At 43.0% G+C, this 27,903-nt stretch overlaps 1 protein-coding gene across 1 annotated transcript in view; it reads left to right on the top strand.

Annotated features, from left to right (window-relative positions):
* The window catches only part of NRK (Nik related kinase), a 128,450-nt gene that overhangs the window by 18,587 nt on the left and 81,960 nt on the right, over nt 1-27,903 (top strand). The window contains exon 3 of the mRNA XM_065410871.1: nt 26,114-26,170. Coding sequence (XP_065266943.1) covers nt 26,114-26,170 — 57 coding nt within the window. The remainder of the gene's footprint in view (nt 1-26,113; nt 26,171-27,903) is intronic.

Raw genomic sequence — 27,903 nt, 5'->3', positions numbered from 1 at the left:
TTTCAGTTCCCCCCCGAATATTTTTATTTTTTAAATGTTTAACAATAAAAAGCTCAAATTTTAAACAATGTTTCATTCAACCTGAAACCCCCATTTTTTTAAAAAAAAATTCAGACTTGCCAGTGAATCAAAAAACTCAGTTACTCACAAAGCTGTACTCACCACCTCTGCAAATTAGTCTGTCTCAGAGTCACGCTAGGTTCTTTCTGTCTCCTTCATTATCCCCATCATAAAGGTTCACAGGCCAAATTAGATTGTCACACCTGGGATCTCCATTGTCTCCTAGGTATAAAATCTATGACATCTGAGCCATCTTATAGTCCTCTGTGGCTTCTCCTGCTTGGAAATGATTGGAATGTCGAGAATAATTCTGTTGATGCAGGAGGTGAAAAATCAATCTGCAGCTCAGTCAGTCTTAGACTGTGTCTTCACTGAGGACTTAACTTGAGTTATCTTCACTTGAATTACACTGGCTCTCTGCTGCCTTATACCCTGTGTAGTCATTGACCCCAGTGCAACGGGAGTGCAAAATCTTTCCAAATCAGCATTTTGCACCCATTTTGCGCAGGTGTCAATAACTGCACAAGATGCAGGGCAGTGGAGAATCAGCCCTTCCTCCCGCCTTCCAAGTGCATCTATGTACTAGTACAGTTGCCTGCCACAACTGGTGTTCATTGATAGGCCCTTAATTATTCCTAAGGTAAGAGTCACCAGCAGCATACTGACCATACACTATGTGGCAATGGGGGGGAGGGGTAGAGGGGCTTGACAAAAAAAAGCAACAATTGGCCATTTATTTGGCCACAACAATACAACGTATGTCACTAAAAATAATGTTATGAAATTGAGTGTAACGACTGCACTGGGGAGAGCTTCTTCCCCTAATGCCCTCCTTCGTCCCCCTGCACGGTGCCTAGATATAATGGTGTCGTTTGCACAACCGAAGAGGAGGCTGAGGGAAGACTGGCTAGTGCACACGCCAATATTCCACGTCCCTGTGGAGGTGTGGCTAAGCAGGGTGGGGGAGGAGCCAAAGCCCTGCCTCCTGGGTGTCTGCTAGTGCCCTGGTTCAGCCTTGTGGCACTGTTGCTCGGGCAGTACAGTTCTATGGCCCAGCCCAGCCAGGAGGAGGAGCACAATTTGGCCCAGACTTGTGCCTCATGCTAGTTTCTAAGCAGGGAGGTGGCAGGACTCTCTCTCTCAGACCAGCACAGGACTCTGCTCTCCTCTTCAGGCTCTACCTGGCCGGCTGGGCTGGCAAAGCAATCACTATCACTGCCCTTTGGTGGGATTTACAAGGGAATTGAGTTTGGAAGCCATTTTTTGTTGCCAGCCCTGGTTGGACACCTCAGTCAGTCAATAAACCCAAGAGCAGGTCAGCCACTTCTCCAGCTGTTATGAAATGTCCAGTAAGTCACTTTACATTTTAATGTCTAGTAAGTGATAAAATTGTACTTGCCGTATCTGGGTTTTTGGCTGTTCCCAAACTGCTGGCCAAAAGTCATCTTCTTGGACTGCACAGAACTCTGAATGTGGCTCTTGGGAAGAAAGCAAAAGAATAACTGATTTTCAGCTCATGGTTAGAACAGGGAACTGGGACAGAGGCGATCTGAGTACTGTCCTTAGCTCTGCTGCTGAATTCCTGTCACTAAACCTATAAATTCCAGGTTTTCAGAAGATCTCTGTTCCCCTGTAGGCCCCTAAATAAGGTTCAGATTTTCAAAAGTGCCAAGCATACCACAGCTCCCATCATGTTGTTTCTGGCCAGATTTTCACATCTTTCAATGTGCTGGGTTATTTTGAAAATCTAGTCACTTATTCTGGTACCTAAGTGGGGGTGGAAATCTTCTAAAAATCTGACCCTTTGTGATCCCATGTATTAAGGTGGAGATAATAAATCTCCCATTTTCGTAAAACTCTTTGACATCCTTGCATAAAAGGAACTGTGATAAGCACGAAACATTATTATTAGAGCTGGTTGGAAAAAATTTGACAGAACAGTTTTCTGTAAAAATGCAGTTTCATCATCTAAATATTTTGTGAAAACAGGTTGATTTTTTTGATGAAATTTTTGACAGCAGAAGAAGTCAAAACAAATCATTTTGGTTTTCTCTTTTTGTTTCAATAATGCCAAAAAGTTTCATTTTGACTTTATCATCTTGCTTCAATTTGTATATTATAATCATTTTAATTATATGTAATGTTTAAGATGATGTTTTGCAGCAAATGTTTCTGAATCAATTTTTTTTGGAATTTCCATTCTGTGAGAGAGTTTGATATTTCAGCTTTGTTCCAATTCAGAACAAAAGCCCATTTCAAAATATCAGATATTCCATTTCCTAACTAGCTCTAATTATTATTTATTATTATTCAGTTTGCTTTCCATATTTTTCCTGTGATATTTCCAGTGAGTATTTCTTGTATATTTGTATGTCCCTTTTTGATAATTAAAACAAACTTTTTGGGATGAGGAAAAAGGATGAGAAGAACTTTGTCTGGTGTTCTTTTAAGAAATTAATTCCATTAAAGTTAAGGAACCTTCTGGTCTTTTGAATTAAATTTTATGATGGATTCTTCCTAGCATTAAAAAAAATAGGGAATAAACAATTTACAAATTATTTCTGCTACGGTACATTTGTCTACTTAAATCTCTTGTTTTTACTTTTTGCTTTAAACCTGTGAATAATTCTACTAAAATATATAATGAAAACATTATAAAATAAATATGCATTTGATTCAGATAATGGACTCTGAGATGTATTATTTAAGCAGATTGTCCATGATTGTAACTTGTAACAAACCTGGAAGATAAAAGAAGAAGCCTAGGAGAAAATTACGTCTTTACTATTTGCCCCTTCCAGCTTAACATGAAAGATTCATTAGAAAAGGCATCCTTTCAAACATTCCACATCCACTGGCCAAATTATATAATCAGATATGGGATTACCACATAGTTGTGTCTCACGGCTCCGGGGACCAAATTCTACTCTGAGGCACTATAAATTCATTACTTCAGTGGAGTTATTCCAGATTTAGACTGATGTAGCAGCCTCCAGAATTTGCCCAAATACGTGCAGTTTATACGTGCTTTACTTGACCTGCAGAACCATGCAGACAAAATTGATCCATACATTAGGTATCGGCCATTGTCCATCTTGTAGGTTTCCTTATTGATGTAGTGTGATAGTTCCTGAATCATTAGACAATATTTCACTATCTGTCTCCATAGACAGGGTTGGACATGGAGAAGGAACGCTGGAGAAGAGAGGTGGGGGTCAAGTTCCAACCTCTTGATTGTGCCTTCCTTTCTTGAGAACATCAAGTAGACTTAGCCAAACTTCTTTCACTGGGGGCAGTAGCAAAACAAAGATTGGAAACTTTGGCCTCCCATCCAACAAGCTGGAAAATATAGCTGAGACGAGGATTGTTTTCATCTCTTTTCATCTTCCTTCCTAACCTGTATTCTGTACAGAGGACCCACCCTGCAAATGACTCTGCATGGACAGAGTTTTGTGCCCACACGGAACCAACTGAAATCAGTGGAGGAGCTCCATGAGGGCATAGCAGGTTTGCCCACACAGATTCACATGTGTGATCAGGTCCTTAGATTTGAACATCCTCTTGGCGTGTCCCTCTCTTTTTATGTTTGTAAAGCACTTAGTGTATTTTTGAGGCTGTTTTAATAGTAATGACAAATGTGTGGGCAAAGTCCGGTTGATTGCTGTCTAAGGGCACAGCTACACGGCAAAAAAATACCCGGGGCAGCCAGTCTCAGACCTCGAGTCAGTTTACCCAGGCTCGTGTGGTGGGGCTAAAAATAGCAGCGTAGCCGTTGGGGCTTCCGCTGGAGCCTGGGCTCTTAGACCCTTTCCCCTTGCTAGGTTTCAGAGCCCGGTTGAGCCCGAGCCCAAGCCCAAGCAGCTGCACTGAGCCCCGCAGCACAAGTCAGTTGATCCGTGCTCTGAGAGTCAGTGCAGCAGGTTTTTTTTGCTGTGTAGACATTCCCTAAGCCTGTTCGTTTGTTTGAATTTCCAGATTGAAATTCTCCATTATTTGGAGGCATTTTTGTACTGTACATTTGTTCGGTGCACACATGTGAGTGCCAGCAGCCCCTTTAAAAATAACAGCTTCTGCAAAAGAACTCGTGTCATATTTGTGGCTTTTTGGTTAGCAAAAAATGAAAACATGAGCCATGTGAGACAGAAGTGACACACGGGATTTGCAGAGACACCCATCACCCAAGTAGATGCAGTGTGTGCAAAGTCTGAGGTTTGTGTGGGATAAGAGAATTTGGCGCAGTCAATGTGGATGAAAGGCAATTTTGCTTTCTGAGCTTCTGGATTTGCTTGGTACAGCAATGTTTACATTACAGCCATGACACTCTCTAACTCTGATTTTTATTAATGGGCAACACAAGATGAGTTCTTCATTTTAGGAATATGGGCATCTTGTACAATGTTCACAGCCTTTGCTGTGGGTCAGTGTGGGCTGACTGACACCGCAAAGGGCTTTATCCCACTCTCACTAAAATCAGTAAGAAGACTTTCTTTGATTTGTGGGAGCAGGATTGGGCCCTAACAAATGGGATTGTCTGTGTGACATCCAAGGTAGCCTAGACTTTGTGGAGTATAAAAGTTGGTTATTAATGGAGAGTCTGAACCAGGGGTTGGCAACCTTTCAGAAGTGGTGTGCTGAGTCTTCATTTATTCACTCTAATTTAAGGTTTCGCATGCCAGTAATACATTTTAACGTTTTTAGAAGGTGTCTTTCTATAAGTCTATAATATATAACTAAACTATTGTTGTATGTAAAGTAAATAAGGTTTTTAAAATGTTTAAGAAACTTCATTTAAAATTAAATTAAAATGCAGAGCCCCCGGACTGGTGGCCAGGACCCGGGCAGTGTGAGTGCCACTGAAAATCAGCTCGCGTGCTGCCTTCGGCACGTGTGCCATAGGTTGCCTACCCCTGGTCTGAACAATCAAACACTGCCGTGTATTAATTCTGCCTGTACTTGCAATATAGTTTATTTTCTGTGAGATTACAAGCGCATATGCCAGTAGTGGGTTTTCTTTTCGGCTGCTTTCGGTGCCAGGCATGTAATATGAATCTCATAAGCTAGTGTTTTGTTATATAAGCTATTAATTTTTTTTCTTCTAATCCTTGTGCACTGTATAAAAAACAGTAACAATATGATTTATTAGGAGTCAGAACACACAACTGGATGTGTGGTCAGCAACATATATGGATAGGCTGCTTATTCAGATTTTATAGCAGCAAAGAGCTGATTACACTTGTTCTCCAAAGTCTACGCCGTCTTTCCAGGTGGCATCCAGGTGCTGATTTTGATCTATTGAGCCACCTGTGGCTTGGGTCATGATTACCTTAGAGACTTCTGTGTGCCAATCAAGGATCACCGGGGTTGTTTTTGGTACCAGTCCCTGGAGCTGAATTTTGTGGGGCTAGAGGTAGAGCCTTGCCTCTGGAATTTGATCCCTACATTGGCCTGTCAAGACGTATGCATGTTGGCCGTCAGTGTAAATTTCATCTATTGGGATTTCTCTTCAGGAGGAAGATAGTGGGATTTACTGAGATTGTGGTGTTTTTTTTTAGATGACATTGGTCAATCAGTTGTTGCCTATGCTGTATTGTTACATGCCTCCAGAGCCTTAGCAATGGGAATCCATTTTAGAAAGGATCAAACACCTAAGATGCATGATTTGACCTTCGGTGTCTTCAGCCCGCTCAGAAGCACGTGTGTGCACACCATGCTGTTGAGTCCTGATAGAATTCTCATAACAAATGTCCTTTTAAAACTACAGTGGAGATGAGGTTCTGGTTTTGGCTCATCTGCACTTGTGGCTGAAAGCTTGTATCATCAAATGAGTCGTCTGCCTGGATCCCAATAGGATCAAATGAGTCGTCTATGATTTATGAGAAATGAGTCGGTGGTGGTCAGACCTAGTTCCTGCCCCAAAGAGCTTGCCTTTTTTTGTTCTGTTTGTACTGTGCCTGGCACAATGGGGCTCCTAGGTTTGATCGCAATGCAAATAATAAACAGTGGCCAGGTGTCTCTGCCTCAGTATCGCCTCCCACCCTTTGTCTGTTAGATTATAAACTCTTCAGGGTGGGGATTGTCTCTTAATATGTGTCTATACAGTGCCTAGCACAATGGCACCAATCTTGGTTGAGGCCTCTAGATGCTATAATACAAACAATAACAATAATTCATAACAGGCAGGATAAAGAAAGCTTTAACTGCCACTATTTACGCAGAGCCTGTTGTCTAGGAAAATCTCCGCTTATTGGTGCCTTTTATGAGCACTAAAAAAATAAATTAAAAGGAGAAGCCAAGTTTAAAAAAAAGTTAAAACATGCGAGGATAATTGGGAGTTCCAAAGAGCTTAGGCCAGAACCGGAGCTGGTGTAAATGGACACAGTTTCTTGACTTCAGTGGGGCTGCGCCCAAGTACATCTGCTGAGATCCTCGCCACTCACTCTAGAATGGTTCACTTGGCTTGATCGTGCCAGTGCACAAGGAGAGAGAGAGAGAGAGAGAGAGAGAGAGAGAGTGTGTGTGTGAGAGTGATTTGAAGGTTTGGCAGAAAAGAAAATGATTCTCACCTTACTGCTTGGCAAAAACAAAAGCACGTTTTAGCAGGTGGAAAAGCTGTCAGTTTGACACAGAACCACGTTCTCACATCTGGCTGCCGTGAAGGCCAAACCACCAGCTGCGCCCAGCCCTAATTGTGGCCAGGGTTTACTAACGTGATTATTGATAAGGCTCCCTTTTAATTGGAGCAGAAGATAGATGAATTTGGGGCTTCCACCCATCAGAAGCCCTGTTACTTAGTGGTAAAGCAAGGAACTGCCAGCCTGCTATACCAGTTTATTTAATGATTTAGTAGCATAGAAGTAAAGGGTTGATTTTTTTCAAAAGTTCTTGGCATTTGCTTAACTCCGCCCTTATTGAAGTTGCTGGTACAACTCCAGGAGCGGAGTCAGGCCAAAGCGGAGCACTTTTGAAAATCCCACCCAAAGTAGTTGGGCGAGCCAATATTGACACAAGCTGAACTGATACAGGCCAGGTTTAAATCCCATTCAGAATGTCCACTCCTCATGAAATTGGGTTAAAAACAGACTTCTACTTAAACTGGGGTGATTCTAGTTGTAGACCAGATCTTTGAAAATAAGCATTTGGACCCTGATTGTAAAATGCTACCAGTTCTAAATGATAGTGCTTTACACCCACCTTGCACTCTCTTTGGCTACAACAGTAAATGGCTACCAAAGGGGCAAGGCATTGGAGAATCAGGCCCTCTGGCTCAGCTTCAATGGTTTGTTTTTAGTAACCGTCATAACTTCCTTCTAGCATGTATCTAGCAGCAGGCTCCTGTTAGGCACTTGGTTTTCATAACACTTTAATATATACCTATTTTTATATAGATGCAAAGCTATACATGCTGGGCCTGAATCTCATTTATCCTGAGACTGCTTTGCCCTACACCACTCTAACAGTGTTACTGCTGCTTGCTAGAGCAAATAAGCTCTAAATAAGATTCAGACTCACCTGTATAGGGAACAGTGATTTAATTTAAACTCCCACTTATCCAAAAGTACTTTGTCTCCACCAGCCAAACGGGGGACAATTGTATCCTTCCCCTGTGTTCCAAAAATCTATGTGTATTAAAGCAGAGTTCCCAATTCCCATGGTGTTATCATGAGTCTCAATATATTTCATGTCTTTCTTAAAGCCTGAGCTGCTGGAGTCATGGGAATCTCAGCTTTCATGTGAAGAAACAAAGTAAGCATCTAGTCCTGATGGTGATAGAGAAAAGCTTGAAAACCTGACCCAAGTGAACCCTAAACCGGAAGGGAAATAAAAAGCACTCAAAATATTATCTTCAAAATCAATCTTACCGATTTTTAGCCAGTCTCGTGATTTTGAGGGGTCTGACTCAGGATTTTTGAACATTTTTTTTTTTTTTTTTTTTTTTTTATGGAGATATCCCATCTCCTAGAACTGGAAGGGACCTTGAAAGGTCATCGAGTCCAGCCCCCTGCCTTCACTAGCAGGACCAAGTACTGATTTTGCCCCAGATCCCCAAGTAGCCCCCTCAAGGATTGAACTCACAACCCTGGGTTTAGTAGGCCAATGCTCAAACCACTGAGCTATCCCTCCCCCCCAATTTGGGGTTGGCAATATTGTAAAATTTTGGCTGTCCCAACATACATTTTTTTACAATGGAGATTTACTTGCATGGGAAATAGTATGCCAGTTTTTAAGCTTATTTTATACCCTAAGCCATCCCCCAAATCTTTGCTACTCTGAATTTGTTTCCACTAAGCCCCTAATACAAGCTAGGGACCTAATGGAATGTTCAAGTTGTTTACTTCTTCTCCCCCACCCCCCAAAGCCCCCCCATCTGTTTTGTTATGTGAGGCAGCTGATTGTCTTGCCTATTGTTATTAAAACTAAAATTGGGTCCAGGAGGCAGTGATCAGAGGTAGGCTAGGCTAGAGTTTGAGAACTAGGTTTAAAGCTGAATCACAGGTAGAGTTTTGGTTCAGATTCAATAAAGCTGCGGTTTTATGATCTGGTCTGGCGAGATTTAAATCTCATTATTATAATTATTATTTTATTATTATATATTTATGTTCCATAGTACACAGGGGCCCTAGTGAGGATCAAGGCCCCGTTGTAATAGGTGCTGTATAAATGTATACAAAGGGTATTACTATAACTGCAGCTGAGATTTGTAATTCCTAGCTTGGGGAGATTTACGCATGCTAGCTCTGAAGGAGCTGTGTGGCTGTGGCGGCTGGGGCTAGCTGTCCAAGTACAACCCGGTCCGAGGTCCTAGGTGTGTATTTGGGCTGGCACGAGCTGCCATGCATGCCCTTGCAGCCTTCTGTTTTTAGCACACTAGCTCGATTGGAGCTAGCGCATGTATATCTACCCGAACTGGGAATTACGTTTGTAGCTCCCAGTGTACCATACCCAGAGATGCAGCCGCTGCTCTGAAAAGCTTACTGTGAAATATCAAGGGTAGCAGGGAGAGGGATACAATCAAATACATATACAGGTAGCCAATGTACTTTTGTAATTTTAAAAAATGGTTGTAAATAGGTAAAATAAGTGCCATCTAGTCACTTTTGCTCCTCGCCTCCAGCCATTTGACGGACTGATTTATTTTAGGCATGACGCCAGAGGTGGGACATAATGGATCTTAAAAGTATTGTAAAATCTTCTACTTAGACAGTGTGGTCCATTATCTGTTAGTGGATCCCATGTCAGCAGAAATTTAACATAAAAAGTTGACAAAGAACAACGGTGACAGAAGTGAACTTCTTCTGTCACAAAATCCTATGAGCTCTAACTCCAAACCATGGCTGAAGTCTTGCAAAGAGATCTATTTGCATGGACCTTTACTCCCAGTCCCATGGACTTCAAATGGGTGCAAGAGTCCACAGAGGGGGAATCATTTTGCAGGAATGGACCCATGAACATGGCTAGGAGAGCAAGAACAGGCTAGCAACTCTGAAGAAAGGGAAGTGTCAATGGACAGGATGTACTGAAGAGGAGTGACAGAAAATGGATTGGAGACCAGTCTGATAGGGCCAACTACACAATATTGATGAATAGTTGAAATTGTAGCCTTTGTAGGAGCTAAATGTTCACGCTTGTCACAGGTAGGAATGCCTGGCAATTAGGGTGACCAGATGTCCCGATTTTATAGGGACAGTCCCGATTTTTGGGTCTTTTTCTTATATAGGCTCCTATTAGCCCCCATCCCCATTTTTCACACGTGCTGTTTGGTCACCCTACTGGCAATTCATAAGCAACTCCTCCAACATTGAACAAAATGAGTCTGGGAGGATAAGAGCGTTGAAAGACTAAAATAGTTCAGAGCTTTAAAATCTGGTAAAGCAATTCACTGTTTAATCCTAGAAACTGGTAGCCCCTTCTTTGATTAATTCATTAAGTAAAGTTAAATCTTGCTGTTGTTTTAAAGTTGCCAGTAACTGCTGCTCCTGTCTAGATGTAGGTCTGCAGTTCTTCAACTGTACTGTATTTAGCAATTGTTTGCAATTGTTATACAATATTTTTTCCCCAAGAGTTCTCCTTTCATCTAGTTAATTTCTCTCTGGGTGCTGATTGACTTCAGTCCCTAAAATAAATGCAAAAAGTGGACATGCACTTTTAGCTGGCAGGGAATTATTAGAATAAGTCTGACCTGTAGCTTACTTGAAGAGAGAAATTTTGCCAAATAGACATCTGTCATATGAAACATTAGATTAATTTAGACAAAATATCAGACTCTACTCAATTTAGAATCTTCTTTATGAAAAATAAACTTTGAGGCAGTGTTTCAAAGAATAATAGAAAAAAAGTAAATTAAATAAACTGATTTGTCTTTTCAGAAAGACAAATGTAAGAAATCAGTTTATTAATTTTGGAAAACCCAATTCTTCAAAACATCTAATGCTGTAGACAGTGGGCAAGGGGACCCTTTAGTCAGATGTGTGGGCACAGGGGTCTGCTCTCACAGAGTTCTTTGCAGGAACAGTGCCTTACAGATTATCTCCTGCAGAGCCCAGTCAGAAATCAGGAGACCAACATTTTGCAGTACTCATCTCACAAACTCTAATTGTGGCCATCAGATCCTTCTTTCTTTGTATAGATGATAGTCAGCTAGAGCTGGCTGAGAAAATGTCGAGTTTTTTAAATTTTCAATGGAAAAATGGGACACATTTTGTGCAAAAATTTTTGCAAGAAGTTTGTCCTTTTTCTGAACCAGCTTCATGGCCAACTCTGATGATTTAGGGTGGGTGCCACTGAGTTTGTGGGGTCACATCCTGGCAAAAACTCCCACTGGCTTCACTGGGGCCAGGATTTCACCCACAGTATCCACCTCAGGAGGAAAGGGTTGCATGAGGTTATTTGTCAGCAAGTTAGCCACTGGAAGGAGACATACAAGACCATGAACCAGATCCATCAAATGGTTGTCAGGAAGATTTTTGTTGTTTGTCCCACTCTTTATTTCTAGCAATGCATTCTAATTCTTTTCAACAAGTAGTTTTGGGGCCTGCTATCCATGCACCACACCTGTCTAAGGCCTGATCCTCAGGAGGGATAAACTGACTTCAGTGGAGCTACTACACCTGTTTACCCCAGCTGCAAATCTGGTCATGTATGTATAGAAATAAAGCATACATGGAGGTACAGTGTGGTAATAAGGTTTTACCAGCATGCATGTGGGATGGATGCATTATTCACAAGCTGTACAGGAGAAACTTCAACACCAACAGAAAGAGTGAAAAACAAATCAGATGTTAAAAAATTCTTACAGTTTTAATGATCTAGGCTAAAATTTTCAATAGGAGTTAAGTGCCCTAACTCCCTTAGGGTATCTCTAGACTGCAATGTAAGGCCAGGGTTCGAAGTCAGGCTCAAACCTAGACCCCCTTCTGTCTACACACAAATTGTGCTAACCCAGGGCCTGGACCCAGGATTCCAGGACCCCATAGGAATGAAGGTTCTGAGCATGAGTCAAACCAGAATCCAGTGTTCAAGCCCTGTTGTTTTTCAGTGTAGATGCAGCCCCAGTGGACTCGTGCTCAGGGAGTCCACCAAAAGTATACCACAATTCCATGGGGCGACTTTCTGTGTCCTCTGGACAGTCAACTTTGGTGGACAGTTGAGTTTTCCCACGCTGCACCAAGAACAAAGAGCTAGAGCAGCCATATTTTGGGAGGGCACTAGGCAGTTTGGGATATGGGTGGTTGGACTTGGGCCTGCATAATGCAGTGTAGAGGCTGGAGCCCTAGATTGGAACAACAGTTCCTAACCTGGGGTTACAAATGTTAATAAACCCAGGGTCTGCTAACTCAAGTTCTAATAACCTGGGCTTACATTGCAGTGTATGCATACCATTAGACTCTTCTGAAATACCAGTCCTATTAGTTATATAGATAAGGATATTTCTAAAAAAACCATGACATGATTTTAACCTGTGATTGTCCCTTGTGCATTCTGCATTGTATACAACAGAAAATTCAAATAAATAACAATTTACAAAACGCACAAGAACCAGAGACCTGATCACGCTCTTAGAAAAGTCAATGGCAAAATTACTTGAGAGGAAGCATGCCTGAGTGCGTGCGCGCGCACACATACACACAGAGTACATTTGTGTGTCTGATTGTACAAAAGGTTTTATTAGCATGAGGGAAGGCAACATTATTCACAGATGTATTTTTTAACTTCATTGTTGTCACTGATCTGCGCAACTCAGAGCTTTGTGGTGAAGGTTGACCTAAAACTCAGATTCTTCTGCTCCAAAAGACCAGGCCCCTTCCTCTGAGCTAAAGGAAAATCTTCATTTCCTGTCAGTAGTACAGGGCCTATGACGCACAGTTAAACCATTCTGATTTAATCTAGAAGAGCATTGTGATGCATGTACGCATTAGTTAGTCCATTATGTTTCTGAAGCTGGATACAGACTGCTAAGGTCAGGGAAGAGAATTCATTGGCGTGGAGACATACTTTTCTACCTCACCCCACTTTAAGTCTCTCTGTACAGGCCTCATCCTGTAAAATGAGAAGAGAAACTTCCAAAGCCTGAGTTTTTCCTCAACTGTTTATTTTTTAGTATGAATATTTTCTCGGTGCCACAGAACTTTGGTTTCATAAATCACCATCAGATTCCACAGGTGCTGAACAGCTTTGGCCGTATGCCAGGGCCTTTGAGGTCTGAGCCCTTGTAGTTTGAGAGTGAACCCTGGTCAGACGAAATGAAAGTGGCCCCCCTATTCCTTCCCACCCAGTTCTTTCTGGCAGTTAAATTCCAGCGCTGCTGCTGACTCATGGAAGCCTGCAGATCTTCTGCCAGCAGGCACCCACAGAGTCAGAAAATCTTTGAGGCAAATAAAGCCTCCTGTGTTTGTGAAATCACCGTTTTTTGGCATGGAAAGATAGCAGTATCCTTATATAATTGCGTTTCTGAGGTTGGAAACCCTACGATGTGTTTCAACAGATGTTAAGAGGTGTGACAAATGTTTAAACCCAAGATGAATGGGAAGACTGTTTAAACCGTTATTTATGTAAATACTGAAATTTAAGCCTAAAGAAATCAGGTTTTATGTCCCAATAAATAAAATGTGAGGAAAGGGAATAATTGAACAGCCTGCCTTTTCACGCGTCTCCTTCTGCTCACTCTGGCTCTGCTCTGTGTCTGTCTATACCTAGGCGTGGAACCTCTTTTCTCTCTCGATCCTAATAATGGCTCCCGTTCAGGAAGAGTGCCTGAATACTTGCTTTGTTTTAAGCACGTGCTTATATCCCCTTGAAGTAATGGCACTTAGGCACATGTTAAACACCTGTGTGTTTTTCTGAATTGGGGACAGCCAGTGTTTCAGAGAAGCCTTAGTCTTCCTGGTTAAACAATTAGGAAGACTTCCTTTGGATTTCCTTCAGGACGCTTGGATGTAAATCACTCAAAGCCTGAGCCAACTTCATTAAAGTCAGCGGGAGCCTTTCCACTGACTTCAGTGGACTTGGATCTGGCCGCCACTGAGCAGAGCTGCACCTGTGCTGCCCTATACGTGTGCCCCGAGGTCTCTGCGCTCCATATAGACCACAAGGGCGCCTAGCAGACTAGCTCATTAACTGTATGTAGTCGACTGTGCTGCCGCTTACTATTTCCCTCCATTTTCCACCAAGGGCTACAGCTTGTTCAAATGAGCCTTGAGAAGAGCACTCCAATTTTTTTTTCCATTCATCATTATACACGTTGGCTGGTGGCATCTGTAGGAGTTCTGCCAGTGGAACGTTACCGCTGTCCAAAACGTGAGAACCTGAAGTGGGAGTAAAAATAAAATGACCTTTGTCCTAATTCTACTTGCCTTTCATGGTTGTGCTAGCACAGCTGCCGTGTAGTTGACATTCCAGTAGGGGGCTCCAAAGAGCATCAGGACCTAGCGGCATTTCACTGCATAGCTAGGTAGCCACAGGGGCGGGCAAAAGGGCACTTTCTAAATGCCCCATAACAGCCACTTGGGCAGCAGTGGGTTGAACTAAAATTGTATCAGTAGCCATCATTGCTAGCTACCTCATTTTGCATTGACTTCTCAAGCATAATCAAGGAGTACATTTTTTTTAAATGTTAGCAATAATGGCTACTTGTGCCCAGTTTTCAAAGTAAAACACCTTCCTTCATTGTATGTCCAGGGTGGGATTTTCAAACGTGTACAGTGTTTGGCCTAATTCTACTTCCATTGAAGTTAATGGTACAAATCCCATTGACCCCGATGGGAGCAAAGAGAAGCCAACACTGACACTCCTAAAGCCTAGAAAGAAGTATTTTCTTTGTCCTGAACCCTAGCTGTTTCATAGAATCATAGAAATGTAGAGCGGGAAGGGAGCTCAAAGTCAAATTCATATTTTGCATTCACATTTTGCATGGGGACAATGATCTGGTGTTTATATTGCAAAAACGTGGATATTCAAATCTGTGTTTGTGAAAAGGCTTAAGTTCATTCTTTTTGTCTGGTTTGATTTTCCCACTGGCCTGCAGTCAAACCAGATGAACATTAAGCAAAGCATACACTTTGCATTTCCACTGGTACAATGGGAGGAAATAGGAACTGTAAGGGTAAAAAAAAAAAAAGGCTGAACACAAAAGCTACTTCTGGTGGCCGAGTGCCTCTTGGTTTTTACAGTTCATGTGGATCATGGTATAATCAATTGCAATATGGGTATAAAATTGTTTATTTCCTCCCACATCTGTTCGTTCTAGTCATTTGCTTTGAAAAGGTGACATGCATACCCCAGGATTTTTATTGCATTCTAACTAACGGAAAAAGATACATACTCTAATCTCTCCTCTTGACTAACGTACTGCTACTGTTGCCCCTTTTCGACCCAAGCAGCTAGTCCGATTTTGGAGCCCGGGGAATGTTCCAGTTGGAAGTAGAAATTGATGGATTTTGGTATTCTTGATGCACTCTTGTTTGTTTACATGGATGTACAAAGTCCTGTGTCGCTGGATGCAGAAGGAACCAAGAACAAAAGCAGCAGTTTCTTAGTTTGCAGCTTTAAGCCCCTTTAGGCAGCAGACCCCAAAACTTTCTCTCTAGCTTTCCCTGGGTCACACTGTGCTCACAGGGTACAGCGTGGCTTCTTTGCTTTTTGCCTTTGTTTCTCTGTTCTGTCTGGTCTTCTCCATTTCTGTGTGTTCTCTCACACACCCTTGTGTATTGTGACAAAGCTCTGTCCTTGTCTCCGTGGGTCCAACGTTTCCTGGCAGATTTCGCTAGCCTCAGAGGCTCACTGTGACCCTCCATGTAGCCCTTCTCTCTCTAGAGGCAAGGGTCACAGCTTACTGAGCCATTTTCATCATAAACCAGCAAAGGAGGTGAGGAGAAGCAACCCTCGCTTGCACAGTCTCAGTGATTAATCGGGATGGGGAGGGGGAAGCCTGGGCCCACCCTCTACTCCAGGCTCCAGCCCCAGGACCCTAATAGTAGCAGCTATGGTAGCTGACTTTTTGGAAATAGGACATATACAATTCCCTGGCCACTTCCCCACAGCAGCCCCCACTCAATATCTCCTTCACCGTTACCTCAGAATCTCCTTCCTTGCGCCTGATATGGATTTTGTACTGCTTACTTCCTCCAACAGCACAGCTTCCTCCTACAGCTCCTGACATGCACGCCTCACTGACTAACTGGGAGACTTTTAATTAGTTCCAGCCAGCCCTAGATTGTCTTCAGGTGTCCCAATCAACCTAGCTATCGCCAATGCTTTCTAGAAGGATCTTAATTGGCCCCAGATGTCTTGATTAACCTGGAGCAACTGCCATTTGGTTACCATGGTACCAGGGATTTGTTTAGCCTGGGGCTAACATACCCGTTCCTCACTACTTTACTATAGCCATCTGGCCTTGCCCCGTCACAATATGCACACACACCTGGTCACAATACCTAATGGAACCCCCTGCCCACATGGTGCTCGTTTCTGGGCAGGGTGTAACACTGCAATTAAACACCCACAGCTAGCCCATGTCAGCTGATTCGGGCTCGTGGGGCTTGAGCTGTGGGGCTGTAAAATCACGGTGTAGACATTTGGGCTTGGGCTAGAACCCGAGCTACGGGACCCTGCATGGGGGAGGGTCCCAGAGCCCAGGCTCCAGCCCAAGCCCAAACGTCTACACCGCAGTTTTACAGCCCCAAAACTTAAGCCCCACGATCCCAAGTCAGCTGACACAGGCCAGTGTAGACATACCCTAATAGGCCTTCAGAGTGGTAGCCATGTTAGTCTGTATCAGCAAAAATAACGAGGCGTTCTTGTGGCACCTTAGAGACTAACTTGTTTTAAGTGTGGCCCTTAACTGTCTCTTACAACTATGTTGAGTGAAGGATGTATTCACACATCAGTTTGAACAAGGTTTTAACACAGCCCATAACAAGGTTTTACCCAGCTCATAACACTACTTTATTATAGGGATGGGAAAGTCTCATAACTTAACCTCCTGTGCATGAATGTTATGAGTGTGGCTGATGGGAGTTACAGAATTTTTTTGCTTAAATACTCAGTAGATCTGAGAGAAATGCACACATTTTGTTTTTTGCCTATTTCATACCCCCCTCAAATTTTGATAAAATGGATATTTTCACTTCAGGTGCATGCAGAATTTTTTATATATTTGGAGTAAAAAGCCACCAAGATTTGGGGGGTGAGGGAAGCTAATTTCTATTTAGAAATAAGCCAATGTTTGCTTTAAAAGGAGCTCATTTTTCACTAGATATTGACATTGTTTTTGCTGTATAAATTTGCTAACCTTAGCAAAATTATCCATTTTCAAGTTTGGAATGAAATGTGACAAATTTTGATTTTTGAGTGGTTTTCGATTTTGTTATTAATATTTCACCTCTCTAATTCATCATGTTAATATAACTGCTGTGTTTTAATACAGTATGTTGGATATCAATAATTAATCTCTGACTGACGCTTTATGTATCAACATGCAAGATTGTTAGATTACCATTGATGTTTTACATCTTGCTGTTCTGTAGTGTAATATGCAGTTGTTCAACTATATATTCTTGCCTATATTTCCCATTTAAAGGCTAATAAATAGCTGACTGTATACTGCGTGGCACATATATATTCACAAGGTCGTTTGTGATTAACCATATAAGAATAACATTAGGAACCATAAAGAACATTTCTGATTATTTGCAGTGCATTAATTAGCATGTTGTTCACTGGAGTTGGTGGGCAGGGATGATCTTACTCTGTAGAGTCACATGTATATGGTTTTCCTGACGTGGTTGTAGCTAACACCCCTATCTGGGGAAAGAGTCCTGCAGCCAGATCCATAGCTGGTGTAAATGGTGTTGCTCCATTTAAGTCAGTGGAGCAATGCCAGTTCCCTCCAGTTAAGCCTTCTAGCCCAGAGTTTCTAAGGTTAGGTCAGTTGAGAGCTAGGAAGATTGTTACATTTGCTGAGGTGTAAGAAGGAAATTTTCTCACATTATCATCATTGCTTTCCGCTCTCATCGTTGGATATAGCCATGGTAAATGACAGAGGCAGCTCCCTAGTTACCATTGAAGGCGGATGTTTATGGTGCGCGGGGAAGGAGAAAGATTTTATCCAGCCATCAGCTGCCCTGGTGCCCCAGCAGTAGCACTGTGCTTGCTGTGGATTTTGAGTGAGAGTTAGAACTCTTTGGAGTATAATAGAGATTAGGTGCCTGAGGGGATGTGATGTGTTTACAGGTTGAGGCTTCTAACTGGGCTACTGTACGGCTCCTCAGCACTGCCTGCCACTGGGTAGCATCCAGGCGGCCGGTGGCTTTGCAGATTGCCGCGTATCTTGCCCTCTTGGCATGAAAGCAGTCACTAGAAGGAAGAAGCTTTGCAGATGACAAATAGAACTGAGGGGCATCCCAGAACTGAAGTGGAATAAAGCTGGTTAAGCACTGGAATAAATTGCCTAGGGAGGTGGTGGAATCTCCATCATTGGGGATTTTTAAGAGCAGGTTGGACAAACACCTGTCAGGGATGGTCTAGATAGTACTTCGTCCTGCCTTGAGTGCAGGGGACTGGACTAGATGACCTCTCAAGGTCCCTTCCAGTTCTATGAATCTAAGAAAGCCTGTGCTCACAGGCCTGAGGGACTCCTGCCACCTCAAAGGATGGAAAAATTCCCCAGGGGAACGTGCAGTTTGATTGACGTAATCAACATATGACAAACAGGCAAGGCTGTGAGAGAGCTGCCACAGAGAGTTTATAGCGTCAGCCCAAGTGGGCTTTCCACACCAATACCTCCAATGGCATGATTAAAACAAAAGGACTGGGCCATAATCAGAATTACAAACCCGTCAAGGAGTGTCCTGAATTCCTTACGGGGGGGGGGGGGGGGTGGGGAGGGAAGTCCGGTAATTAACTGCCAAAGAGTGATGGATTTTTTCCACCCCGGCTGTCACAACTGCTGTTGTAAATCATTTGTTATGGTTTATAATGGTGTAATCCTGGGAGAAATTGTTCATAACTGCAATTCAATGCTTGTTTTTAGTGCATTAACCACCCTGAGCTCTGCCTCAGACCATTAACTAACAAAAGCTAGCTATAAACTCCTAACAACTTGTTTCTCGGCAATTATTCCTGTCCCATTTAAACAGTTCCCTTTTCCCCCCCCACAGCAGTGAGGCTTAAGGCGCGCTGCAGCGGGCTGTCCCTCAGCCTCCCCTTCTCCGGTACCAGCCAAAAGCAGGGAAGGCTGAACTTCCTGCCTGGGAAAGCAAAACTGGTCAGTGGGACGCAGCTCATTGCCTTGACCCGGCAGCCCCCCAGTACACACACTGTGCACTATTGCTGTTCACTTGTAGTACCTAGAGACCCCCGCGGCGATCGGGGCACCCAAACAGTCAGTCCCAAAGAACTTCCCATCTCAATACCGAAAATACACAGAGGAAACAGAGGAGTGAAATGACTTGCCCAAGGTCACTTGCAGAGCCTGGACTAGGCCAGGGGTCTCCGACTGGGGGCCTGTGCCCTATTCCAGCAGAGCACACCCTCTCTCACATGCTTTCCGGCAGCTACCAGGCTAGAAGGAGAGGGGTGGGTCCCAGTCTGTAGGACACATAAGGCTGTGTTGGACATTTGCCGGGAGCCCCGGGGCCACACACACACATTGACTAGAGACGGGCACAAGCTTCGAAGTTCAGATGTGGGTTTTGAAGAGGGAACCTACTTGTTTAAGTTCACCAGCAATAACAGCCTGCAGTAGAGCAGCTTTGCCTTCACCTTGCACTTATGAGGAGCGAGTGGGTGGCTGCCTGTTTCCTTTACTGTGCTGTGGGCTCCCTTATACTAGGACCAGTCACTGTCCTTGGAAATGCCACGTCAGGTCAAAGTTTTAAAATAAATATATGGAGCTATACCTATCTCATAGAGCTGGAAGGGACCCTGAAAGGTCATCAAGTCCAGCCCCCTGCTTTCACTAGCAGGACCAAGTACTGATTTTGCCCCAGATCCCTAAGTGGCCCCCTCAAGGTTTGAACTCACAGCCCTGGGTTTAGCAGGCCAATGCTCTAGCCCCTGAGCTATCCCTCCCCCCATACAGTTGGTGTATGACCCCAAGGGTATGGTAAAAGTTCAGCAGTGGAACAGTGAGGCAGATGTTGCTCTGCCTTTCACAGGCTCCTCTTGCCTCAGTTTAGCTGGGACAGATGGAGCGGATGGGCCCAGAAACAAGGGGAAGCAAATGAGCGCTTGGTGCCAAGAAAGACATGTGGGATGGGCGCTACAAGGGGCTGACATGGGCCAAAGTAAATCATCAGTGAGAGGGAAAGAGGAGGTGGAAGCCAGACTCCGTCATGAGACACTTGCAACCTAGAGCCCTTGGCTCAGATTCTCTGTTCCAAACCAGGTGGAGATGCCCATGTGCAGAGGGACTCTCCATTTGTGTATGGAGGAGCAGAGTTGCCACCTTCTGCACCAGCTGCACTTCCCCCTCCTCCCCCCGGCACAGGGTGTGTAAAGGGGCATGTTGGGATTGCATGTGCCAAAGCTGAGCTCCGCTGTGTCTGATGCACTGGCATAAGGGGCCATACTCTACCAGCATAAGTTAGATCAGGACTTCTGCTGGGGCCAGGCGGCTGTGAGCGTCCATCCCTGCCCTGCAAGCGCAGCTCGAATGTAATTGAGAATCGGGACCTCCACTTGTAATTGCTGCCTGGTCCACATAGGAAAACCATTGGCTTGCTCCTGATATGAAGCAGCATTTGCAGTAATTGTACTAACCAAATGAATCTCACTGTCAATCCATGAAATTGCTGCAAAGCCCCTTGTCTAGCTCATAGCCTGACCACTAACTACTGACGTTCTCCATATGCATGTACAATGTGTCTGACACTCACTAGGGGACGCAGATTAAGGGCTCCTCTAGCTAAATTAATTGAGAAGATAAATACATGGACTAATCTATTCCCATTCTCTGCCCTGCTGTGTGAATACCCAGCTGGAGCACACAAAAACCAGATTTCTGGCGTAGAGTAGCCTACACAAATGTAGCCGTGATCAGTGATAAGTAGATTTAGGGGAATGTGTAAACCGACTTCAGTTTTGCAAACTATTATTACAGTGACTAGTTAAATAGGAAAGTGCAACAAAGCTTTCTTTGGAAATATATTACAGAAGAATTTTGCTATTTGAGGCCTGATCCAAAGCCTGGTCAAGTCAATGGGAGAATTGCTTTAAGCCTCTGATGCATGAAAATGTTGGAGAGATCTTTACTAGAAAAGTCATCGTGTTTGAGCACCGCTAGATGGTCGGGCTATTGCTGAGTTTGCTATTATTTAATGTAGCGTTCGAGGTGAAAACCTGAGTGACTCTCACGGGGGAGGAGGGGGGAGCTGCTGGATAATTTGGCTATCCTCTCAACTGTCATAATAGACTGACAAACTGAGCTCATAGATGAAGACTGAAACTTAAACAAACCTCTTATTAACTACATGGAGTCACTCCCTCACAAACACCGTCAGCCCAATTCTGCTGAGCCCGAAGCGTGAGATAATAGACTAGCCTAACACAGGACGCTGCCACCCAAAAGCCTCTAGCTCCCTTTGAGCACTCTGCAGAAAAACAGCTTTAGAAATGAACAGCTTTTTAGCATCTGTCATTTGCGGGGTGGGGTGAGGAAGCCCTTTAACCCTTTCCTGCTGTTGGAAGGTGTTTTCAAAGCAATTTCCTTTTTTAGGGGCCTAATTCCGCTTCTCTTTCTCACTGTGGGACTACTCACGTCAGTGAAGTGCCCAGAATTTGACTGTAAATGACTGGCTTGTTAAGATGTCCCACAGCATAAACACAGTGGCTGATATTACTCAGCAATGAAACGGTCAAAACAACAGTGGGTGGCTTTAAGCAAAAAAACAAAAGCAACACCTCTTAGAAAACAGATACCAGTTTTGCCAAGCTTACCGAAACAGACCCTTGCGGCTGCTAGAGAAGTAGCAGTGCACAAGAGTTCCCATGAACTGTGCATAACCTCTGAAAGTTATTGATAAACAACACACACACACTCACACACACACAAAGTCTTTACTTGGTCTTTACTCAGGAAGGTGGCTTGAGTGAGAACTTCAGGGTGGGGCTGAAGATGTTTAAAACCACTTGTAAAGCTTGCCAGGAAAAGAAATTTGCCGCAGCTGACAAGCTAAGGGAGCAGTGATTTTACTTGTGTTATCACTGCCGTTCTGCCAGAAAGGCCAGTAGCCTTTTGTATACATCAAAACAACTTTAGCATGCAACCTCTGGTAAGCCTCACTGCTAAACTGCACAAGCATTATGTTAACAGTCTGTGAAAATCTACATGCAGGAATTTAACCAGGGTTAATTAGAGTTGCCTAAAACATTTTTAAAGAGCCACCCCTGTGGTAGCATGCTCACCTTATAGTTGAGAGGTTCTGGGTTCAAGTCTCAGGCTGGGACTCTGGCTTGCAGCCAGTGCTGACAGCCTGGGGACTGTTATTCATTGGATAAGGCATTGAAAAGAGTTCCCTTGGGCCCCTCTCTGGTAAGTGTCCAAATGGATGTTAACATTCTTGTTGGATGTTTAGAATAAAATCTGGGAGAAGTCCAGTGTCCTCTCTGCCGTTCCCTTTGTCTCCCATGACTGAGGCTGTGTGTGAGAGCTACTGTGGCGTGTGTCATGACTGTCATGTTGTCTCTTTAGTCATAGAATCATAGAACTGGAAGGGACCTTGAGAGATCATCTAGTCCAGTCCCCTGCACTCAAGGCAAGACTAAGTACTATCTAGACCATCCCTGACAGGTGTTTATCCAACCTGCTCTTAAAAATCCCCAAAGATGGAGATTCCACCACCTCTCTAGGCAATTTATTCTAGTGCTTAACCACTCTGACAGTTAGGATATTTTTCCTAATGTCCAACCTAAACCGCCCTTGCTGCAATTTAAGCCCATTGCTTCTTGTCCTATCCTCAGAGGTTAAGAAGAACAATTTTTCTCCCTTCTCCTTGTAACAACCTTTTATGTACTTGAAAACTGTTATCATGTCCCCCCTCAGTCTTCTCTTCTGAAGACTAAACAAATCCAGTTTTTTCAATCTTCCCTCATAGGTCATGTTTTCTAGACCTTTAATCATTTTTGTTGCTCTTCTCTGAACTTTCTCCAATTTGTCCACATCTTTCCTGAAATGTGGCACCCAGAACTGGACACAATACTCCAGTTGAGGCCTAATCAGCGCGGAGTAGAGCGGAAGAATTACTTCTTGTGTCTTGCTTACAACACTCCTGCTGATACATCCCAGAATGATGTTTGCTTTTTTTGCAACAGCGTTACACTGTTGACTCATATTTAGCTTGTGATCCACTATGACCCCCCCAGATTCCTTTCCGCAGTACTCCTTACTAGGCAGCCATTTCCCATTTTGCATATGTGCAACTGATTGTTCCTTCCTAAGTGGAGTACTTTGCATTTGTCCTTTATTGAATTTCATCCTATTTACTTCAGACCATTTCTCCAGATTGTCCAGATCATTTTGAATTTTAATCCTATTCTCCAAAGCACTTGCAACCCCTCCCAGCTTGGTATCGTCCGCAAACTTTATAAGTGTACTCTGTATGCCATTATCTAAATCATTAATGAAGATATTGAACAGAACCGGACCCAGAACCGATCCCTGCGGGACCCCACTCGTTATGCCCTTCCAGCATGACTGTGAACCACTGATAACTCTGGGAACGATTTTCCAACCAGTTATGCACTCACCTTGTAGTAGCTCCAGCATATTTGGTGGGAAAGGCCTGTTTGTGCATATCTAGATGCGGGTGGCATAGGCTTATGTGGAAAGTGTGTATTTGTCACATGTGTAATGCCGTCCTATGTCAGGCTTATTAAGGAGGTTAGCATATGCATAGGCTATGCTATGAAAGGAACTTAGGGTGTAGACCCATTACTTATTTATTTCTGGAAAGCATGCCACAAATCACACCCACAACCCCACATTTCACCACAAATAGCATTACAGTTAGCGTCTCATGACAATATTAAAAAACTGTTTCATAAGATGTTTCCAACCTCGCTAAAACATTCTCTCTATTCTGGCCCTCCAGCATTTTAAATGATTGCATTCCACCCAAGTAATTGATCCATGGCGTTTATGTTAACCTTTTCTTAAGAATTTTGTGAGGGCTGAGATTATCCCCCCAAATCCAAGCAAAAAAAAAAAAAAAAAAGATAAAGCTCACAGAGAAGATGGGAACAAGAGTGAATCTGCAGGAATGGCTTAAAATTCTTCATTTACTCTGAGCTTTTCTCCTCTCTTCTTGACATGGAGACAGATTTGACATTTCTGATTTACAATGATAAAAGTAAGCAAGTACAGCAGGTTTGAATGGAGTGGAGATAATTCTGGCTGTAAAGTAACAGCTATTTTTTATGCAAAGGGACAAGTTAATTGAGCAGATGTTCTGAAATCAAAGTAAAACACCAAGTCCCCCCTTCTTGGCTATTCTGTTGAATTGTCTTTACCCCATGCAACGCTATCTTGGTACTAAACTTTCTGTGCTTATAACAAAAGGAAACCCTTGTCTTTCCCCCATCTCGATCCTCAATCTAGCTGTGAGACAGCAGCGATGAGAATCCTTATAAATTCTCAAAGGCAAACAACGTGTATCATCCTTTTGCAGTGCACACAGCTGCCTTAAAAGCTGTTGTCACCTAGAGAGGTCAGCTGCCGGCTAGGTACAGTGGCGAAAGACCTGAATTTATCAGCATGTTTAATTCCAGACAGGCTGCGGGGTTAAATCGGGGTGCCAGCATGTCTGCATTACTGTACTTTGCGGTAGGTCCTCTCACTGTATTGCCAAGACATTCAATGCCTGGAAACATTTGCAAACAATGGCCTCCAACAAAGGAACTGTGGCTGCTAAAAGGAAGCTTACTAACAGTGATTGACGTCAGCTGAAATGGATAGTGACCAAAGGCAGGCATCTGTCTGGAGTAGCACTCATCGCTAGAGGATCTCTAGTCAGACACACTGATGTGTGTGTCATGCACATGTTTTGGGTGTGTCTCATTTATCTTCCTCTTAAATTCTGTGCTAAACTAGAATTATAGGATTTCTTTGTTACGAGAAAAAGCTTTGCAGGCCCACAAGTGCGCCCGCGAAAAGAGAGCACTCATAAATATACAAAAATTCAGCATGGTTTATCTTTTATAAAGGAAAACAGGACTGTGACATACTGCCTGATATTAAAGAATCATTTTTCTTGATGCAAAATTGCTTAGTCCCCAAAATAATTATCATATGGAATTTTGAACATATAGGACCTGATTTTTTTTTTAAAGGCTCAACTCAGCTTCTAATTTTACAAGTGTAAAATTGCAACTGCAAATCATTGTGTCCACAAATCATACTATTTCATGTTGGAATACCTGATTTCCTATGGTTTACCCTCTGCAGTTAATTGTGGGTACAAAATTGCAGACAATTATTTGCAGGAGAGAAATTGCAGTCAAAAAGCTGAAGGCTATTTCTGCAAGTCTGGCCCAGGGGAAACATAATTGGAAGATTTAACCTATATGATGTCGACTCGTGTAATTTGATGCAATCTTCAACTACGAGATTAGTGCTGGTTAGCATGGTAATATACCGTACTTTCCATTGCATACCTCTTCTAAGCAATGTGGCCTAGCCATCCTGATGAACAGAGAAGTGTAAAAGGTGCATTTTAAAGTAAGGCTGTTGCTTGTCTCAATTTCTAGGTTGCAGCACTGCACAGTTAGACAGTCTCAGTGTGCATTACAAAACTCAGAAGGGTTCCCCCATATCAGCAGAGAGCATTATTCTATAAGTGCAAAACCTCCACAAGCTTTTCAAGTTGATACCTGACCCTCGGTTAACTGCAGTAGCACTGAGAGTTCTAGAGGCTTATTTCACAATATAGAACCTTCGGGGGGCGGGATGTCTGAAGGTAATCCTTGATGACTGTGGAAAAGTTGCCAGATTGACAGCTCTGGAAACTGGAGTCCTCTGTTTATCCATGTGTAGGGTACAACACAGAAAGAAGCAGTGCCAGCATCCACACTCGTTTCACCAACATGTCTCCGCTCTGACGTGGAGGGACGAAAAGGTCGTTTGGGCTCTATGCTCACTGAATCCTTGACATCTCTGCTGAGATTACCAAGAAATGTTGGTTTGCAGGTTGGAGACACCTGTTTCCTGGGAGCTGTATTGAGACCTACAAACTAATTCCACATTGGACACTGAAAACAGGAGTTTTCTATTCTTTACCTTGTACAGTGCTGAATTTCATCCTAATGGTTTTGCATCATGCAGGTGTTATTTTCATTGTCTTAATGCAACTGAACAAGAAAATCTTGCTATGCAAAATCACTGTATTGATGATCAATTGAATTATTTTGCTTGCAAAGATACTTAATCCTGGCTCAACGGGAGGGGATGGACAAGCTGACCTCTTGAGGTCTCTTCCAGCCCTTCTTTTCTATGAGTCGGTAAATACTGTACATATGGTTTACATACATGTCTGTTTTACCTACCGCATGTCATTTATTTTCACAGGGCCGCCACGTTAAGACAGGACAACTAGCAGCAATCAAGGTTATGAATGTTACTGAGGTGAGTGAGCATCTGTGGAAAAAACAGTTGTCTGGATATAAGCAAAAAGGACATATAAAACAGCCAGCCAGATCACTACAGAGTTAGATAACTTATCGGAGAAGATGATCTGCTTGCATAAGTACTGCTTGCTGGGAATTGGGTTTTTTTTCCTAACGTGCTGAGGCTGGTTGTATGAGCAAGTTTTTTTGTTTTCAATCATGTTTGTACAATGGGAGCAAAGCAACCAGGGCCAGTGGATCTGTATATTTTTGCTAGTCTATAATGATGAAGAAAAGAATTTTCTTCCTGCTTATTGCTAGTTGATTATCTGTTTCCAGAGATAGCAAATAGAAGATTTCCTGTAGCTCTGTGCTGCCCCTGTTGTGTTTCATCACATCCTTTCCCCTCACACGCCAGCTATTCCTCTGTGCAGTACAAAAATCTAGGGCATTGTAGTCACACTGACAGCAAGCAGGAAAGAACATGTTCGAGTTGCAAATGTTGCTTTTTTTTATCAGATAGATGAGAGAAGGAGACAGTTTAATTGGCACAGTCCTTGCTCGCATTTATAAAGTGGTGTCAGAGTTAGAACATAGTGTCACAGAATTTGCTAAGCTTTGATTTTTTGTTCCTCCTCTGATCAGTGCAGCTGGTTTTATAGTACAGCAACTTGCCACCTCAAGACAATATTAGCATGAAAGGCCAAAAAACTTCCCCCCCCCTAGAGTTTCCTGCAATTCAGTTTCTTGCGTATTGTGGGCCTGATTCTCATTTACACTAAAGGACTTTCTACACATGAAAATGAATCCAGAATAAGGTAGGGTGTGCATTTAAAGCAGAATAGTTATATAATAACGCCATGTGTGGACATTCTTATTTTTTACTATAAATGCCTTTTCTGGTGTAGTGTAATCCACTTCCAAAGTGGATTGAGATAGTAAAGAAAAAGGCATTCTTATTCCGAAATAGTAGGCCTGGTCTATAGTTAAAACTTATACTGGCATAGCTATGTCAGTTATGGGTGTAGATTTTTACCAACCTAACTGAGCCGGTATAATCCCTAGTGTAGACACATTTATACAGGCATCAGTGTTGTTGCCAATATAGTTTGTGTCTCTTGGGAAACTGGTGTAAACTATGGCGACAGAAGCACTTTTTTGCTGATATAAACTGAGTCTACACTGGGGAGGAAGGGAGGGTTGCTATTATTGCTATACCGGTATCATGATGCTAGCAAAACTTTTCTAGTGTAGACAAGGCCTAAGAGTATCCTCACATGGAGTTATTGCAGTATAGCTATTCCTGAAGAGTTATTCCAGAATAACTCTAAATGCAGACAAGGCCTGAATTCCTTTTATGCCATGCTGGCAGCGTACAGAAACTATGGCAATGGGTGGCGGCGTAAAACTCTAAGGCCTGTGAAAAATGTCATGCCCTGTCCAACGTAGTTGTGGTTGATCTAACCCCGACCGTAGATGTAGCTAGGTCAATGGAAGAATTGACTTAACTGCCACCCTGGGAGAGGTGGATTTACAACAGGGACAGAAAAAACCCTTCCATCACTGTAATAAGTGTCTACACTACTATGCTGCAGCAGCGTAGCTTCAGCGCTGCACCTGTGCCTCTGTATAGTGTAGACATATCCTAAGAAAAGGAGGACTTAAAGCAGGATTAAGTATAGTGTAACTCACACCCACTTTAAGGCCCTTTTACACTGCCAGGGTAGTACAAATGGACCTTAGTATGAATAA

This window comes from Emys orbicularis, chromosome 9 (genome assembly GCF_028017835.1).
Source record: "Emys orbicularis isolate rEmyOrb1 chromosome 9, rEmyOrb1.hap1, whole genome shotgun sequence".
Taxonomy (NCBI): Eukaryota; Metazoa; Chordata; order Testudines; family Emydidae; genus Emys; species Emys orbicularis.
This window is presented reverse-complemented; position numbering and strand designations above follow the sequence as displayed.